The following is a 20,039-nucleotide window of genomic DNA, read 5'->3' on the forward strand; positions in this document are numbered from 1 at the left end:
ATTTTGTCATCCATTCAAATTACTAGTAAAATAAGTGAGTTAATAATTACACCCTATTATGAAAGCTATTGTATTACTTGAGACACTTGAAAACGAAGCAACTTACACTCGAAAATAGACCAAGCAAAAGAAATTAGCATGAGAACTTTTTGTTGGCAATTATATATATTATACTCCTTTTATAATGTCTACATAATTGAGTTGCATCCCACTCTATGGTAGCTTTCGGCTTTTCGTGTTGCCTCACCATCATTTTCGAAACACTTATAAATGCTACTCATAATTATTCATAATATTCAGATCACATTGTTTTGCATTAATTTCTGCACTTGCACTTGATGGACATTGTTCATAATATTTATCTCAAACTCTTTTGAATTATACTCAACATATCATATTAGTAAAAGTTTATATTTATTTTTATTGTTTTCCATACTCAGTGGATATGATATTTGAATAATATCTTTATCTACATGAAGATGTTTATGGTACTTAACAAAATTCTTATTAGATAATTTAAAAAAAAAAATTAAAGTAAAGAAAATATGTTATCTAAAAAAATACATATTTTATATTTTTAATATCAAATAATAATGAAACAATTATAATTAAGAAAAAACGATATTATCTATAATTCATGTAAAAAAAATCGTATCAGAGAATAATGAAAAATTTATAATTGCTTAATGTTTAAAAGAAAATACAAAATAAACTAAGAATATCTTAATAATAGTACAAATTTATATCTATTTTTATTTCTAGTACCTAATAAGTGTGAAACTTACGTCAAACCTTTACCTTATGTTTGGATGGAGCATTTCAACAATGCTTAGAAATTGAAATGCTTTGTATTTGAATTGCTTGTAATTAAATTCCATTCATTTTTTAAATAACTTGTTTGGATAAAGAAATTAAAATACCTAACATTTCAATTTCTTGTTTGGAAAAAAAAATTGAATTTATTGTGAGATAAAATTTAATTTTAACAATATTTATTTTACGCTTAATTATGTTTTGAGTTCATGATAAATTTGGAAACATGCTCGACAACCCAGATGGGTCGGGCAGACCCAACTACGCAACCGGATTGGTTAGACCCGACGACCCACCTGAGCTAGACCGACTGGGAAGCCAAGACAGGCTGGGTGGCCCGATGATCTAGAGGCCTGGCGGCCCATACTGCATGATTGTACCGTCAAGTTCGTCAATATGGCCCGGTCCAACCCGTCTAGGTCATTGGTCCAATGCTCTAGACAGGTCCGACAACTCAAACGGGCCCGACGACCAAGATGGTCCCGACGACCTGGATGGGCCCAACGAGCTGGACGGGCCCGACAATCCGGACGGGCCGAATACCCGGACGAGTTCAACGACTCGGACGGGCCCGTACATCCAGACGGGCCCAACAACTCGGATGGGCCCAACGACTTGGATATGTTCGACGACCCATATAGGCCCGACGACCTAGACGGGCCCGACAACTCGTACGGGCCCATTCAAATCGTCAGGTCCGTCCTGATCGTCGGGATCGATAGGGTCATCGGGCCCGTCCGGGTCGTCGGGCCCGTCTTGATTAGGCTCGTCCAGGTCATCGAGCCTGTTTGGGTCGTCGGGCCCGTTTGGGTCATCAGAGTTGTCTGGGTTGTCGGGCCCGTTTAGGTCGTCAGACCTGTCTGGGTCATTGAGCCCGTTTGGGTCATCGGGCCCGTCTGGGTCATCGAGCATGTCCGGATTGTCCGGCCCGTCCAAGTCATCGTGACCGTCCAGGTCGTCGGGCCCGTCCGGGTCGTCGAGCCCGTCCGCGTCGTCGGGCCCGTCCGGGTCGTCGAGCCTGTCCAGGTTGTCGGGCTTGTCTGGGTCGTCGGGCTCGTCCGTGTCGTCAAGCCCGTCCGGGTTGTCGGGCATGTTCGGGTCGTCAGGCACGTTCAGGTCGTCGGGCCCGACCGGGTGGTCGGGTACGTCCGAGTCGTCGTGCTCGTCCGGATCGTCTAGAATGTGAGGTTGAGTGAGAAGAATTTCAAATTCCACCTATTTTGAGGGTATTTGAATTTCTATTAATTTAGTTAATTGAAATCCTTCAAAAAAATGCTTTCATTTGAAATGTTTTTTAATTTCTCTATCCAAACAAAGCATTTCATTACAAAGAAATTTAAATTCTTCAAAAAAAAAATGAATTGCTTCATTAAAATACTTTATCCAAACACACTCTAAAGCCAGTTATTAAATATCTACTCTTTTACATAGTAGATATATGTCTATCTAGTTTGTACTCATTTAAATATTTATTAAATAATTTTAAATAAAAAATGGATGTTATTTATAAGAATACATATTTTTTCTTTAATATTAAATAATATAGAAAATTATAATTATATAATTTTTAAAAACAGTACTAAATAAACTAAATATTTCTTCATAATTTAAAACAACTACAACGCCCAGGAAAATATGTATATATTCATATTTACCTGTGATCCATTTAAAAAGTTTAAGATTGCATAATTGTAATTATTTAGTATTCATGTAAAAAAAAGGAAAAATAGTTAAAAAAGAACTCCAGCATTAGAAACGAAGGAAACATAGGGATAAAAATATTAGTAATGCCTTTCAACGCACTTCTTTGGATAATATTTTAGTATTAATTGAAACTTATAAGTATTTAATTCTAAAATTTAATATATACCCATTTTTGTTGTATTTTAGTCATAAATTTATAATTTTTAATAAAATTAGATTTGCAGCTCTTTTCCGAACATTCAACTGCAGCATGAATTATTATTGTCTTGCAACGATGACATATTGTGAGGATAACTTTGGACGAATATAAAATTAGAATTGTTGAATTTTTTTTTATTAAACTCATTAAAACATCAATATATTATAACATCTCAGTTAAGTGGATATTTTAAAACATATCAATTATTTATTATGAAATTTTTTATTAAAATAATAACAATAACAAAAAAAATATAGAAATCAAACCAACTCATACAAAAGCACATAACAAAATTCTTTCAAAAAACTAAAAAACTCTAAACATAAAAAATTTATACATAAAAATTCTTTAAAACATTTTTATATTTAATTATTTATATAAAATTCTAAACATAGAAAATGTATAGATAGAATATTTTGAAGTATTCTTTTTTTTAATTAATTTATATATAACTCTTTCAGATCTAGCTAGTAGTGCGTCACTTGAGGATAAGATTGGGACATTATGTGTATTATGTTTACAAAAATTGTCCTCTCGTAAAACAGAGCTGCAAGTGTCACAAAAATTATGGATTTTAGTGTTTTAGAAAAAATAAAATAAAAAATGTAAAGGATGCAAGTGTAATGTTCCCAAACAAAAAACGATAGCAACGTAATTTGTTCTTATTTAAGCCAAAATGTGTAGATTGTGATTTATTTAAAAGAAAATATGTTTTAAATTTTTGTAGCGGATTTCATTTTCATCCTTCAAGTTTTTAAAAACATGTTTGTCTTCTTGAAGTCTATTTTTTTCAAAGTCACTACATAAGAAGATAGATGAATTGGATTTTTTATGCATCTTTTATAGAAACTTTTGAAAAGATGATTGTTTTTCCCCTTTTAAAAGGAACTTTCAAGCACAAGGTCCAACTAATTATTATACTATAAATAACACAAATGATTGCTCTAAAAAATAGTTGTTATGAATAAACACTAAAAATACAAATCAAGGGTAAAAAACAAATATAAAGTGTTGGTAGGGGGAGTTAATTCACCTATGAATGAAGCATGGTTTTGATGATGTCTGCTGGATTAGAGCAGAACATAGACTTGGTCTAGTTAGGTCATGTATTAGGCTAGTAGTTTATCTTTATCAGTTGTATGTTAGGCCTGCTTTGTGCTGCATTAGACCATTACACTCTTGCTGGTGCAAACATGAATGGCTAGTTGTTTAACTAATGGATTAGCTGTGAGTATGGCACTAAGTAAGTGAAAATATGCTCACGATAATCGATTAGGAAAATTGCTAATCAATTAATGACAGCAGAAAACTCTGTATAAAAGCTGATTTTAAAATCTGTTTTGGGTCTGGAGAAAATTGACGAATCACGCAGTTTTCCTTCTGAGAGAGAGCCTTCTGAGAGTCACAGAGATATTGAAAATTCTGGAAGATCATTCAAGTGCCGATCCAAGAAGATTGATAGTTGATTCTACCATGATGGGTCTTGCTTGAATCAAGGAGCATATTGTCAAATCTGCACAACATAGGTGCATTCGTTTCTTGATTCTGTTTATTGTATTTATGATTACAGTGCTTCAGTGTGTGAAGTGTAAGCCTAGGTGCAATTGCGTGGATGCATTGCTCCTAGGGGGAGTTCTTGATTGGTAAATCAAGTTCTTGGTTTAGGGTCTAGAATTATATAGGTGTGTTTGTAATTCTTGGATCCTATCTGTTTAGTGGAATCCTCCTAAGTAAGTTACTTAGAAGAAGACTCGATGTAGATTCATCTTGAATCGAACCAGTATAAATTGGTGTATATTGCTTCTTTCTCTTCTCTCACAACCTTTTTTGATTGAGTTAAAACAGTCCATTAACCCAGAACTACGAAATTGATTAATTGAGCTTTAAAACCTAAAGATTTCTTCAAGATTCATCTTAAACCAGATAAAAGCTTGTTAATCAATTCAAATCCCCTCGTGGTTAAGATAATTAGACAGGTATAGTTTTAACATAAAGAAGAAGAACAACATTATAAACATTTTGTTGGATTACGTCAAAGTTGTCAAATTCTACTATTAATTAAAATGAATTTTTTTTTCTACGGTACAAATAGGTTTTAGGAGAGGAGAGGCAAGTTGTATAGTAGCTTGCGTTACATTTATTTTTTCTTTAAGAACTAAGGATTTTATAATAAAAAATTTATTATAAATGATTATATTAACTAGGTTAAAATACTCCACTGGTCCATGTTTTTGTTCAAAAATTTCAAATATGTCCTAAGATTTTTTTTAGTCTCAATTAGGTCCATATTTTTGAAAATGTGTAACAATTAGGTTCATTCCGTTAGTATGGTGTTAACGGTGTTAAGGATGTGTCACGTGTCAGCTCCTTATTTTTTTGAATTTTTTTATTTTTTTTAATTTTCTTAGTTTTTTTTGAAAATTATTCATGCCATGTGTCATGTCAATATTGTGTCACGTGTCAAGTCAGTAAGGTGACATGTGTCAAATCATTGTCTAAATCTTAATTTGGTCCATATATTTGTTATTTTTATTACATTTCAATCCATTTTTAAAAAAAAATTAAATATATTTATTTTAACATTTTACAAAATTGTTTTAAAATTTTATATTTAAATTTATAAAATTGTTATTTTTAAACCAACTCTAACATTTATAATAAGATGAAAAATATTTTAGGGATTTAAGAAAATTTTTCAAATATCAATATAGTCAATGGATGAGAAATAACGAAAATTATTTTAGCAAAACAAAAGAGTTATTTAAATGAAATAAAAATTAATAATAATAGAGTAAAGAAGATAAATTATTCATATTAACTAGTATATGAAAGGTTTATGCTAGTAAAGAAGTTAAACATTCTCATGTCAAAGAAAAATATACAATGAATAAAAGGTTAAAATACATTTTTCGTCCCAATTTTCGTCAAGTTTTTTCAAATAAGTCCTAATTTTGGTTTTGTGTTCAAATTGGTCCCAATTTTTGTCAATTTTGTTCAATTGGGTCCTTTTTTGCTAACACCGTTTAAAACATTAACGGCCATGAACAGTGACTGCCATGTGTCACTTCGTGGTTTTTTTGAATTTTTTTTTACTTTTTTTTTAATTTTTTTTAAATGTACACGTGTCAACCTAGGAGTGTGCCACGTGTCACTTCGTGGTTTTTTTTATTTTTTTTTTAAATTTTTTTAAATGTCCACGTGTCAATTCAGTAGTGTGCCACGTGTTAAAGTCAATGTTCTAAATTCAATTTGGTCCCTATATTTGTTATTTTTGTTCAATTAGGTCCCAATTTTTGTTAACATTAACCAATTTGGTCCCTCTCCAAATTAAAACCAAATTTAATTTTTATATTAAAATTCACATTTTTTATTAAATATTTTTATATAATATATTAAAATTCACATCATTATAACTTTGATATAAAAATTAAATTTGGTCACATCTTCGATAGGGACAAAATTGGTTAATATTAACAAAAATTGGGACCTAATTGAACAAAAATAACAAATATAGGGACCAAATTGAATATAAAATATTGACTTTGACACGTGGCACATTACTGGGTTGACACGTGGACATTTAAAAAAAATTCAAAAAAATTCAAAAAAACCACGAAGTGACACGTGGCATGCTCTTGGGTTGATACGTGTACATTTAAAAAAAAATTTAAAAAAATTAAAAAAATAAAAATAAAAATAAAAAAAATTCAAAAAACAACGAAGTGACACGTGGCAGTCGCTGTTCATGACCGTTAATGATTTAAACGGTGTTAGCAAAAAATGACCCAATTGAACAAAATTGACGAAAATTGGGACCTATTTGAACACAAAACTAAAATTAGGACTTATTTAAAATAACTTGACGAAAATTGGGACCAAAAAGATATTTTAACCTAAATAAAAATATTAAAAAAAATAGAAATATTCAAATGTAAGACAAAAAAAATATTCAATTGACATACATCATTTAAACATAATTGCATAAAGGTTACAATAAGATGAAAAATATATTGGAGATACGAATGAATTTCATGACAAACCAAAGAATTAAAAGAAATAAAAAATAGAGAGTGCGTAGTAATATACATATACATACATATATATATATATATATATATATATATATATATATATATATATATATATATATATATATATATATATATATATATATAAGATTACTTAATTAATTGTGAATATTTTAATAATTTAAACAGGACGGAGATATGGCGGGAACGAGTATTATGACGAGTATGGGGACGGGGAGGGGGTAGATATGTACATTCCCATACCTAGTTAAAAAAGTCGGTGATTTCCCATACTCATACCCATATCCAGTCAATGCGGAAATTTCATATAAAAACGAGGACGAGTTCGGGCAATACCTTTGAGGGTGGGTTTATTTGTAATCCTTATTCCTTACTCTCATACTTTAAATTCTAATGAAATATCTTTTTATATACACTAATAAAATTATAATACACAATTTGAATGAAATCACAAAAGAACAAAGATTAAATTAATAATAATTGAAATTTGGCATAAATCTTTCATCTTTTTAACTTTGATATATGTTCGGTGATGATAAACAAGATTCATGATAATGACATTAAATTATTACATTATAGTAAATGAATGTTTTTTATACATTTGAAGTGATATAATTACATTTATGAAATGATATAGAAAATAAAAATAATTATATGAAAAACATCAAAACAATATTCTACATGATAAAAATAAACTAAAAAATAAACATATTAAAAAGAAGTCAAATATGTGTCTTAGAAATAATTTGATACACCATTGAATGAAATCACACAAAGGAAAATAAATGTATAATTAAAGGTATGATAAGATGAAAAATACCTTAAAGATCTAAAAAAAATTTTCAGATATCAAACTAGTTGAACTATTGAGACAATGAAAATTGTTTTACCAAAACAAAAAGAGTTCTTCAAATGAAACAAAAATTAAGAATAAGAGAATAAAGAAGTTTATTTTTTATATTACCTTGTAAATGAAGGGTTTATGTCATTACCTAATTGAAAAATCGGGTATTATCCATATCCATACCTATACCTAGTCAATGTGGGCAGTGGCAAAACTTGGACAAAAAATTTAAGGGTGTCAAATTAGATTTTTTATAAATAAATTATTATTTTTAATTGTTTTTCATTTTCTCTCTTCATTTTCTCTACTCAAAATAATCACACATGATAGTAGAATCCCAATAATATGACTATCATTCACTACCATATCACAAAATAACTATAAAATTAAATCTCAAAGATTACTTAGCATGAAGTACTTGAAGTAATGTAAAAGATAAGTTGTAGACTTGTCTTCTCCTAGATCCAAAATAGCATACTAACATAGGCCAAGCTATTTGTATTGTGTAGTATCACTTGCATACTGAAAAACTATGCAATGCATGACAAGTAAAAATTCAACTAAAAGTCAATAATTGTTCATTGGTGGGCCAAATTTCAGGAACGGTTGGGAAATCACGCACGAAAAATAATCTCTTCAAGTGGAAGCACACCCACAAATAAGAGCAGAAAAATATAAATAAAAACACACAGGAAATTTAACGTGGTTTGACACCTCAATGCCTACATCCACAAACACTGAACAATAAGTATTATCACCCAAGTGCAATTTTTCAAGCAAAAATTGCAAACCTTACAATTTTTTATGGACCAAAATTGCAAACCCTTCATAGTGCAATTTTTTGTGAACCAAAATTGCAAACCCTTCATAATGCAATTTTTCTGGCAAAAATTGCAAACCTTCCAATGACACACAACTACCCAAGCCCTTCATACACCCAAGAGACCTATTGAGTTGTGGTGACAACTCCAAAACCAACTCTTTACTTTTATAGTATTTTTCTGCTACTCTCTTCTTCATATTACTTGATGTGGGACTTTGGTGAATACCCACTTGAGAACCAACATATCCTCCTTTCACCAAAAGTCTCACATGCTATGAAACAAACATTTGACACAATGTCAACAAATTTTCTTGAACTACTCTTACTACTAGTGATTTACACGAACACTTTGACGATGACAATCTTTCCCCAATGGCCCTCACTACCTTGCACATCAGACTCATTGTCAAATATGAACTCCACATATGAACTCCACTCTCTTCAAAGGAAGTTGATTCTGGTCAAACTGCTCCTCTTCCTCCCTTGATTAGAAACCATTGGTCAGAACCTCAGCTCTAATATGACTGTTGGAAAATCACGCACTAAAAATAATCTCTTCAAGCAGAAGTATACCCACAAATAAGAGCAAAAAAATATAAATAAACACACACGAGAAATTTAACGTGGTTCGGCACCTCAAGGCCTACATCCACAAACACTCAACAAGAAGTATTATCACCCAAGTGCAATTTTTTGGGCAAAACTTGCAAACCTTCTTACAAGTTTTTATGGACCAAAACTACAAACCCTTCATAGTGCAATTTTTCTGGCAAAAATTGCAAACCTTCAAATGACACACAACTACCCAAGCCCCTCATACACCCAAGAGACCTGTTGAGTTATGGTGACAACTTCAAAACCAACTCTTTACTTTTATAGTATTTTTCTGCTACTCTCTTCTTAACATTACTCGATGTGGGACTTTGGTGAATACTTATTTGAGAACCAACAAGAACAACTACTTAAATTAAATATTTGACATTATTATATATATCTAAATTATACAAAAGTGTAACATAAAGTTTATCATCAAAGTAATATATATAAAAAAGTAAAAGTTACATTTAGTCAAAGTGCTTCTTTACACTCTTTCAAAGACTTGAAATCTTTAATAATTCAATTAGAACTAAAGCTTGTTGTAATATCCCTTTCGATATAGACTATCATATTACTTGTTAAAAATTCAGGGTTCCATCTTATTTCTCAACCTATTCTTGATTATTTTCATTGTAGAGAAAGATCTTTAAATTATAGTTGTAGAAATTGGAAGATGTTAGTTTTGAAATGGTTGAAAAGCCAAGAAGGGGGGGTTGAATTGGCTAGTTAAAAACTTTAGGCTATTTTTGCAAGCTAAAAACCTCCTTTAATTGAATCAAATAGATCACCAAGTTAGGATGCAAACAGTACTGAACTGTACACTTTCAGTCGATCAAAAACAGAGTTAACAGATTGATTTTACTAAACAGATTTTGTTCTGGTATAATCAATCGATTGAAACTGAAAAACAGTCGACTGAAATACTGGAAAAAATGCAGAAATGTGAATTTGAATTTTAAACCAGAAACAATGCTCAAGAATGATCAAGATCAGTTCCAAATGATTATACAAACATGCTCACTATTTCAGATGCTATGAAAACATGCAAGAACATGAAAAAGATGATTAAAGCACAAGTTCTTGAAACTTTAAAATGAAAATGCAAGAGAGAAAGGTTAGAGAAGAGAGGACACCACGAATTTTTATACTGGTTCACTCAAACCTGAGCTACATCCAGTTTGTCAAGGCAACCTGAGCTTGACTTTGCACTATTTCAAAAGTTTTACAAAGAATCCACCCTTACACTTCCAAAATATGCAAAAACACCACAAAAGACTCTTGAATCACACAAGAATCACACCAGCACAACAAGAACCCTCTTGCAGACCTGGAAAACCACCAGGCACACACACAAAGCTTGAGAAAGATCAAACCTTAGTGGTAGCACAGCCTTGCCTACCACAAACCACTTTCTCCAAGCTTCAAACCAAGCCAAAAGCTTCAAGAATTGATCTAAGATCAATCTTCAACAGCTGCAACGCCTATGATCACGAAGGAGAGAGTTTCCACAAGTTTCCAGAACCAAATCGTGCTCTAAAATGATCAACAAACCTCTCTTTCGAAAATCACAACTTTTATAGTCAAACTGTTACGAAATTCAACAGGTTGATTTTCAAATCAATCAGTTGATTTCACTTAACTTAAGTGAAATCAGTCGATTAAAAACTAAATCAACTGATTGAATTTGTTGCAGTTTAAGACTACTGCAGCCAACCTTTTAACCTGTTAAAAAGACATTCAACAGATTAAAAGAGACATTTTAACCTGTTGAAAAACCATTCAATAGATTAAAAACACACCAAAGACCAAACTACATCTAATTAATGCTTTAAGGTCTACAACATGAATTACAAACTACAAGCACACTTTCTTAATGATGTAAGTACATGGAGAGCACACATTCCAGCCTTGATCACCATGGATATCGTCAAATCTCCTTTCCTTCATCAATGTAGACTTCATTCCAATGTTTATGGCTTCAAGATAGTTCAAAAGAGCTTCATTCAATCTTCATCAAATCTTTAAGAAGCAAACCACCTTGGCTTCACATGTCAACAGAAGAGTCGGGATAAAGCAAATTAATCTATCAATCAAGTAGTAAACTTCCAACATTTTTGTTACTGTCAAACATGTACACAACTCTTGCATTATTGATAAATTCTTCAAATTTGAATCTTGATGAGCATCATTAATGAAATGCTAAAGTTAAAAATGCAAATTAATTTTCTCTTGCTCATTGAAATCCATAGGATAATTTTTGTCTACCAGAATGAAAATTTTATCAATATTAAAAGCTTTATAAGCATCCTTAGGAACCAAAGCAGAGCTTAGAATTAATAACTCCATTGCTTGGTTATTAAATCTACAATTTAACTCTTATAATTGCTTATCAATTGTAATAAAGAATATTTCAATTCTCAAAATAATGCTCCACTATAATATGATATTTTTTGTGATGAGGGAGTCCTTGCCTTGCTACATAAGAAGCCTCAAACTAAGGCACCTCAATGTCATGTTTTTCACATAAAGAAGTTACATTTTTTTATTAACTTATCCCAATCATTTTCTCTCAAGTTTTGAATAAGTGCTTTTGTATAACAAACTAAATGCATAACATTAACTATATCCTAAGATTGTTGTTGTAATATTTGACAAAGAACATATGTTATCCCCATAATTTCTCTCATCAAATACAAGATAATATAAACTCAAACGAGGTCAAAATTTTGTAAGCATTATCAACATCACCATGTTGACAATAAGTAGATCCATCAACAATATTTTTTTCTGGAATTGAACAAGTTACATTATACATATTTATCAAGTTACAAATAGAAGAGAAATAAGAGCTCCAAAAGGTATCCCTAGCTAATTTTAAAATTTGATTTACCCCTTTATCATTTTTAAGCTCATCACTATCTAACAAATATGCATTTTCATCTAACTTAGCAACTCGTACCTCATCATGATGTTTACTATAAGAGTAAACAATATTGATAATAAAAGTAAATTTTGTAAAGAACTAATGAATTGGAATAACTTCTCTTGATGCAACAACCAAGGAAAGTTCTAACCGATTAGCAAAACAATGAACATAACATGCATAAGGACAATTTTTTCATTATTAACTTTCCTCCAACTTTCAAAACTTATAAAAAAAATATTCAATAAAGTTAAAACATGTTGATGACAATAAACTCATTGCCAATTCAAATTCAAATTCAATTATTTGTAACAATGAAACCATCTGAACCAGGGCGACTAGTTGGTATTTTACCAAAAATATAGCAAGGTAAGCAATATGTAATATCTTCTAATGGCGAATACTATAACCAATACGTAAATAAGTCAAGCCAAGTGTATTGAAATCTTGGATGATCATCTTTATCAAATCACAAATAATTTTCTAGATGCATTTGATATGGACCCCATTTTAGATAAGCCTTTTGTATCTCATCAATTTGATTTGGTGGGTATTGCCAAATTTGAGAATGCTTCTTCGAATCACATTCTAAAGAATTTTCAAAATTTATTATTGTAATTTTAGGAACTTTAGAGATTTGTTTTTCATTTTCTTCAATTATTGGATTCTCACGAAATTTCTCAATTAGTTGACGTAGATGTATTTTTTTTTATCTTCATCACAAGCCTTCCTCTTGAAAAAAGTATCAGTTCTTTTATTGTTTATCATAATTTTTCTAATATAAATTTATCACCTTTCACCTATCTAGAAAAAGATAATTTATCACCGCCGAAGTGGTACATAATATACAAATGTGTTTTTTTTTTTCATGCAATTGGAGAATTTCTCAACACCACAAATTAAATAACAAAACCAAGGCTCAATATTTCAAGAAAATTAACAACTTCTAAAGGATTATCTTCCCTTAACTTAAAGTAGATTCTTAATAATGTTCTTCTCTTATTCAACTTCAAAGCCTAAAATAGTTTTATCAATAAAAATAAGAGTTCGATTAACGATTAGAGCATGATTTTATGATCTCTAGTAGGTAGAAATCAGTCTAAAGCGTAGAAGAACCACATGTAAGAGGAAAACATATTATTTAAAAAATGGGTAGAAAATGAACTCACTCAAAAGAAAAAAATTGATCAGTCTAAAATGTTCCTTAGCTTTTTATTTTTATCGTGGTGTAAGTTGATATTGAAAGGATGACAGATTAAGAGTGAGAATTAAGATAGAAATGGGAAGGTGAGAGAGACAGGGATTGCATGTGATTCTACATGTTTTGAATTTTTTTTTTCTAAACTTAATATAAATAATATATAAATATATAAATATAATTTTAAAATACATATAAAAATAAAATGATAAAATTTTAAAAAATAATGATTTCTCCCATCATAACTAACACTCCTCTAGATATGATAATTTCTTGTCAAAATAGAAATGGATTGGGATAATACAAACGTGACCATCCTTAGTGAGCCATATCATTTATATACAAGCTATATTTTGGACACATATATCTTTATTTTTTGTTTTCGGACGTTAATAGAAATGAAAAAGAAATAGAAGAAATAACATGTATCAGTTATAAGAAAAATATATAAATTAAATATCTGAAACAATGTTTATTATTATTTCTTCGCCTATAATTGATATTTTTTTATCTATATTTTTATATATATTATCCATTGAAAGAGTATCATTTTATTAATACTTAATGTTACGGTTTGACACCTGTAACAATTGCTTTATATAAAAAAACAATTGAAATCAGGACCACTGAATGGAACTTCTACTTGTTAATTTTCATTTTATAAAAAAGAATTAATAATGAAGCGTTCGTTCATTCTAAATAGATACGTTTAATAATTATTAACAGATAGACCATATTAGGTAATACTTGTTTTTTTAAATTACGTGAAAAAATAAAATATTAGCGCTGTTTAAATCATTTGATTAAAAAGGATAATCCTGAATTAAAAATTTTGTTCATTAAGTTTGTAACCACCACATACATATCCATGTATCTAAACATCACATGGTAGTAGTACGGTATTAATTAAATCAATAGTTCCTTGCTTAAGTCCCATCAATCATTGTTTCCAATTAACGGCTATGCTGCCAATGCCTATTAACAATTGCATAATTTCAATTTTAAATTTTAGTTCTCCACTTGCCGAAAAACAAAAAGTAAATAAAATTAAATAGAATATTAGTTTTGAAAACAGCACCAAACTTCGTTACTTCACAGCTACGCCACGTGTATCCACTTTGCAATGCTTGGCACGCCCTGGTTCACCGCGAAGGCCATGTAATACCCGGGCGGCGCCACGTTCCCACTTGGTGGCGCAGTGACGCCGATCCTGTACTTCCCGTTACCATCTGGCGCGGCAGAGGAAACCGCCAGTTTGACCAAACGTTGACCCTGCGAAAACGAGTGCGTCGCGAAAGGAGCACTGGCCAAATTCACTTCCACGATTCCCACCACAGGCAAAGGAACCGAAACAACCACATCGAAATTCCCCCCAAAGCGCACCGTTTCGGGGATCTCCTCAATTACCGGTCTAAGATTCGCCCGGTCCGGGGACAAATACTCGGGCGAAAATGCTTCAACTCGTAATTCGGTGGGATACTCAGCGTCGAACCGGTACAGAACATGCGGGTTACTCCCAGCAAGGAGAACCCTCCCATCGGGTAACAAATTCGCCGTTGCATGGTACATTCTCGGAACCGTGCCAGGGTTCAAAACCATGAACCGCAATCCAACTGGTTGATCAGGCCGGTACAAAACCGGATTCAAACAAGGATTACTAGCCGACTCAAACCCCTGTGTTCCAGACATAGCTCCATTAATAACCAAAACGTCGCCGTTTGGAAGCATCACCATATCCCCCATTATTCTTCCATAGGGCATGTTCTCCATTTCCCATTTCGGATTTTCCTTCTCCCCCAGAGCTAATATGCGCCCACAGCTACCGTGCGCAGGGGAGTCCGTACTCCGCAGCAAAAACGCACCGTATTGCGCGCCGCCGCACACCACAATCTCCGCTTTTGAGTAGTCCCCTTGTAAAGCCAGCATCGCGGAGGACCCAGCGGAAGGGTAGTTCCGCGGACCGCCCTCCAATTTAGGGTACTCCTTAACGATGACGTGGCGCGTGAAATCATACATCACCGACCGCGTGTTGGCGAAAACGAAAAGGTGACCGTTAGGGAGAAGGTGGACGTAAGGGTATAAGTTATCCATCTGATTGTCTTCCGTTTCAGCCAAAAAGGGAAACGAAACGGCGCCGTTTTTGCGCGGAGGGAAAAACTCGACGGTGTTGGAGCCTCTTCCGCCGATTATAATCACCGATCCGTCGGGTAAAATCTGGTTGGTTGCATACCATCTGCCTTCCGCCAATTCGACGTCGTCTAGCTCTTTCCAGTCGCAGAACCCGGTTGCGTCACACGGGCTGAACATTCGGATCTTTTTCAACCCGTCTAGGTCGCCGCCGGTCTGCAAAAGCGTGCCGTCGGGGAGGAACTGACCGGAGGAACACCACGTGTCGGTGAGGATTTTCAAAGGACGAACCTGGTTTGTTTGGAGGTCGAGGTGGACGGAGTGCGCGTAGCAGTCGCGCTTTAAGAGGGCATCGTTCCGGTCGTAGCGGCAGTGGCCCTTGGGGAGGAGTTTTCTTGAGGGGCCGATGTTGGTCCGGTCGAGGAGGACGGCGGTGTTGAAGCGCGTGACCGCCGTGTGCATGGAGGCTATGCCGGCGTCGGCGACGAGAACCTCCCACGTGCCAGGGAGGTCGGCACGTGCGGGTGCGAGAAAAAGGAAGAGAAGAAAGCATGACAGGTAAGCAGAGAAAGTGTTCATGGTGAGAGAGAGAGAGAGACAGTGGAGTGTAGTGGAGTGAGGTGAAGTGAAGCTTTCATTCTAATTATTATAGAGAAAAGGAATAGAAGTGGTAATTGCTAATTTTGATGCAAAAGTGCAATGTTACAGCGTATTAGCGTGCATAGTTGTTGTGTGATGTTGCTGGGTGCATTATTAGACATTAGTGTTATGAATAATGGATGAAAATGTGTAAGGAGACAAGAATTGGGTCGTTGTTGTGGACAGTTGAGGTGATGTCGAAAGTAGGAGCTTACTGTAGGAAGAGGTTAGTTAAATTGAATGGATTCACTGTACTTGTAAGCAGTCATTTCTCTTCATATCTTCTTTAATCTATTCATTTTTCTTACTAATTTTTGTTAACAAGTAGTTAAGGCTATCAAGAGACGAGGAATGGCTTGCATAACAAGAGTGACGTGTTAGATAACAAAATTAAAAGATAAGGAATATAATTTCTACTAACAATGATTACATCATGCTATAGTTGCTAGGTGGATTTTAGTCGTTCTAAATATTATATTAGAATGACTAGTACTCCATAGAATATTTTTGACTTTATGTCTAATCAATTACATTGAATTAAAAGTTAAGTTTTTTAATTATTTTGTAGATAATGATACTTTAATTTATTTTTTATGATTCATTTTTAATTCATCACTCATTATTCTTAGATTATCTATTTTAGTTTTGTGTAGTGTAGTGTAGTGATGTGATATGATGATCTAAGGATAATAAGAGTGGTGAGTTAAAAGTGGATAAAAAAAGTGGGTTAAAATATCATTATCCTTATATTTTTTGTCTTGTAGTTTAAACGGTTTAGTTATATACACCAAATAAGTTTTATGTGGTGTCTTATCTATTTATTTTAAATGATATAATTATACATATTAAATAACTTTAATGTGATATTTTAGTTATTTATTTTAAAGTGTTTAATCGTGTAGTTGAACAACTTATATATATATATATATATATATATATATATATATATATATATATATATATATATATATATGTATGTATATATTTGATAATGGTTCTGGGTGACATGATGGTCGACACACTTCTCGACTATTTACTCTCATATTTGATAATAATTTGAGTTTGTGAGATTATGGTTCGTATAAGATAATGCATTTCTCAACTCTTCATTCTCATCCTTGATGATAGTTTGAGTTTAGGGGATTATGGTCCATATAGCGGCTCTAGACCAACATGAAGGACAACACCTTTCTCGACTCTTCACTCTCATCCTTAATGACAGTTTAAGATTGGAAGGTTGTGGTCTGCATAACGACTTTGGACCAACACCAAAGTCTCGTGTGGCCAAATTAGTGGCTCCAAGCTGATATTAAAGTCTTGTTAAGATGAAGCAAACTAGTCCTAAGCGTCAATCTCGGGGCAAGACATGATAACTGGGATCTCGACACTAAACCATATTGCTAGCCAAAATATCAGGTTGTAGGCGATACACACCGTATCGCTAACCAACACATATATGCCACTCCTTATGTTGGTGTCACAAGATATGGGGGCAATTATTGTAATGACCTGATCATGGGATAGGTAACTACCAAAATGGTATGAGTTCAGGAGCATTAAGCGCTTTTATAAATAAAGGGGACTCCCATAAAGAAAGATCAAATTTCGAATTAAGAAAGATAGAGTTTGAAAGAGAGTTCCTCGTAAAGTATTTTTGCAAAACATTTTTACGTCCACCGTGGAATTCGATAAAATGGTTTTTACATAACATGTAGGTGATACCCTTTGAAAAGGTTTGTAAATTGAAGCAGGAGAACGATGTTAGACGAAACTCCAGGGTAAAACTATTAGCAAAACATTAATTATTCCTTGGATAACTTTGTTAATGCAAAGAGTGTGATATAAATCATTCCATGGTTTCTTTCAATAAAAGAAAAAGCTTTTTATTTTGTATTCATGCACTCATCACAACTTTGGTTCCACTTGTTAAGTGTGTATGTGAATACAATTAAACATTGAAGTTAGTGGAGATTTTAATTATAGTAATAAACACATAATCTTTTAACACTTCATACCTTTGAGTGTATTCTTATTTATAATACCTTAACGAGTCTTTTTGTCAATGGACATAAGTTAGGTGTCGATATGATCTCTCAATCTTATTTATAATATCTTAATGAGTCTTTACAAGGATGAACATAACTTAATGTCCATATTATCTTCTCTACATAGAAATAGTTCAACAAATTGTAATTATAAATCTGTTTACTATCACGTAATGGCATAAGAGATTCCAACTTTTAAAAATTTTGAGATGTTACACTATTCACATTTTATTATATTAAAATAATATATCTATAATATATATATATATATATAATTTTATAAAGATAATGTTAAAAAATTATGTGATAACTACTTTTATAAAGAGAAATTATTTAATTATTTAGAAAACAATTCATTAACTATTTATTTTGAAATCCGATGGTTAAATAATAGTGGGTTTTGAAATCCATTTGACATAAACAACCGAATTTTAAAATCCGGTTAACTTCATTGGCTTATTGTAGTTGAATTTTTGATGCTCGAGTTGTAGTTGAGCTTTCTACATGTAATACATAACATTAGCTCCACTTTAGTTATTATTATTGAAGAAATAAGGTATTTTTTGTTGTTGTGTTGTTGTAGTTGGTTGGAGTGTTGGTAAGTGAGATAAAAGTTTATTCTTTAAGTTTTAGGGAATCACGTGTAGTAAATCATAGCTTCATGGTAGATGTCTTTATTTTTGAAAGTGAAATGTGGGAGAGAGATTATGCTGATAATTTTACAACTAATGAGATTTTTCCTACACATGATGCATTATTTGAGAGGGTTTGAGGGACTTCTTTTCATCTTGGTTTTGTTGTCATGATTATAAGATCTAATAAAGTTAATGGTCAACCTATGAGGAAGACATATGTATTGTTAGGATGTGAAAGAGGGTGAAAAGTACAGGAAATATAAATCTAACGTTCAACCTAGTATAACCGGCACAAGAAAATGTTATTGTCCTTTTAAATTGAGAGGTAGACCAATTGGTAATGGAGAGGGGTGGGTATTAAAGGTAACTTATGGATACTGTAATCATGATTTGTCAAAGACTTTAGTTGGTCACCTTTATGCTGGTAGGTTAAAACCCAATGAATGTCCATTGCTTATTGACATGACTAATAATCAAGTGAAGCATGCAAACATTCTCCTCACCCTTAAAGAAAATAATTAGTGTAATGTGACAATAATCAAACAAGAGGATTATTTATGAGATTTGAGGGTTTTCCTAAAATCATTATTAGTGACAAAGACATAGCTTAGATAATTCGGTATATGGATGTATAGAGCCAGATTTTGAAATATGATACATCCCCTTAATCGAATTTCATAATCTGGTTCCAACCTGACCAAATCTCACACACTACACCAGATTTCAAAATTTGGTTCACCTACCAACCCACACTAACTAGATTTCATAACTAGTTCACTAACTACAACACCAGATTTCGAAATTCGTTTCACCGACCCACGCTCAAATCACCATTCTCGAAATCAAAGTATCATTATGCTAAAGAAAATTGAACGTACCTTGAGAGAGGAGATACATGGAGGTAAAAAGAAAGACAAGGACGAGATGTAGTGGAATGACTAAAATGAAGAACAAATGAAAAGAGATGAGGTACAATGAAAGAAGAGGTTGAACATGGTAGAACGAATGGGTCAAGAAGAAACGAACAAGGAGGAGGTGCATGGTGTGTGAGAGTGGGTCAAGGTGTGATTCCAACGTAAGGAGAGAGTAAAATAGAATAGGTTTAATCACACGGAAGGTCCCCATTTTCGTTCAAAAATCTCAATTGGGTCCTCAGGTTTTAAGTCGTCCCAATTGGGTCATATTTTTGAAATTTTGTTCCAATTTGGATCTTTTTGTTAGGACATCATTGACAACGTTAATTGTATGTCACGTGTCAGCTCGTGTTTTTTTTTATTTTTTATTTATTTATTTTTTTTAATTTAACTTTTTTTCTTAAAAAAACAAGTGACACATGTCAAATTAGGATTTTGCCATGTGTTAGCTTGTGATTTTTTTTAATATTTTTTAATACTTTTAAATTTAAAAAAATTGCCACGTGTCAAATTAAGGTTCTGTCACGTG

At 32.5% G+C, this 20,039-nt stretch overlaps 1 protein-coding gene and 1 pseudogene across 1 annotated transcript; both read right to left on the reverse strand.

Moving 5' to 3' along the window:
- LOC146882135 (CBL-interacting protein kinase 2-like) overlaps positions 1-1,725 on the reverse strand; it is a 31,700-nt pseudogene extending 29,975 nt beyond the window's left edge.
- A 12,244-nt stretch (positions 1,726-13,969) lies between these two features.
- Positions 13,970-16,032, reverse strand: LOC114167358 (glyoxal oxidase-related protein). The gene has a single exon (XM_028052432.2). It carries the CDS (start codon positions 15,854-15,856, stop codon positions 14,249-14,251), a length of 1,608 nt encoding a protein of 535 aa, XP_027908233.1. The 5' UTR covers positions 15,857-16,032; the 3' UTR covers positions 13,970-14,248.
- Between the last annotated feature and the right edge of the window lie 4,007 nt (positions 16,033-20,039).

This window comes from Vigna unguiculata, chromosome 10, assembly GCF_037176805.1.
Source record: "Vigna unguiculata cultivar grain cowpea cultivar isolate G323 ecotype 2 chromosome 10, ASM3717680v1, whole genome shotgun sequence".
NCBI classification, from domain to species: Eukaryota; Viridiplantae; Streptophyta; class Magnoliopsida; order Fabales; family Fabaceae; genus Vigna; species Vigna unguiculata.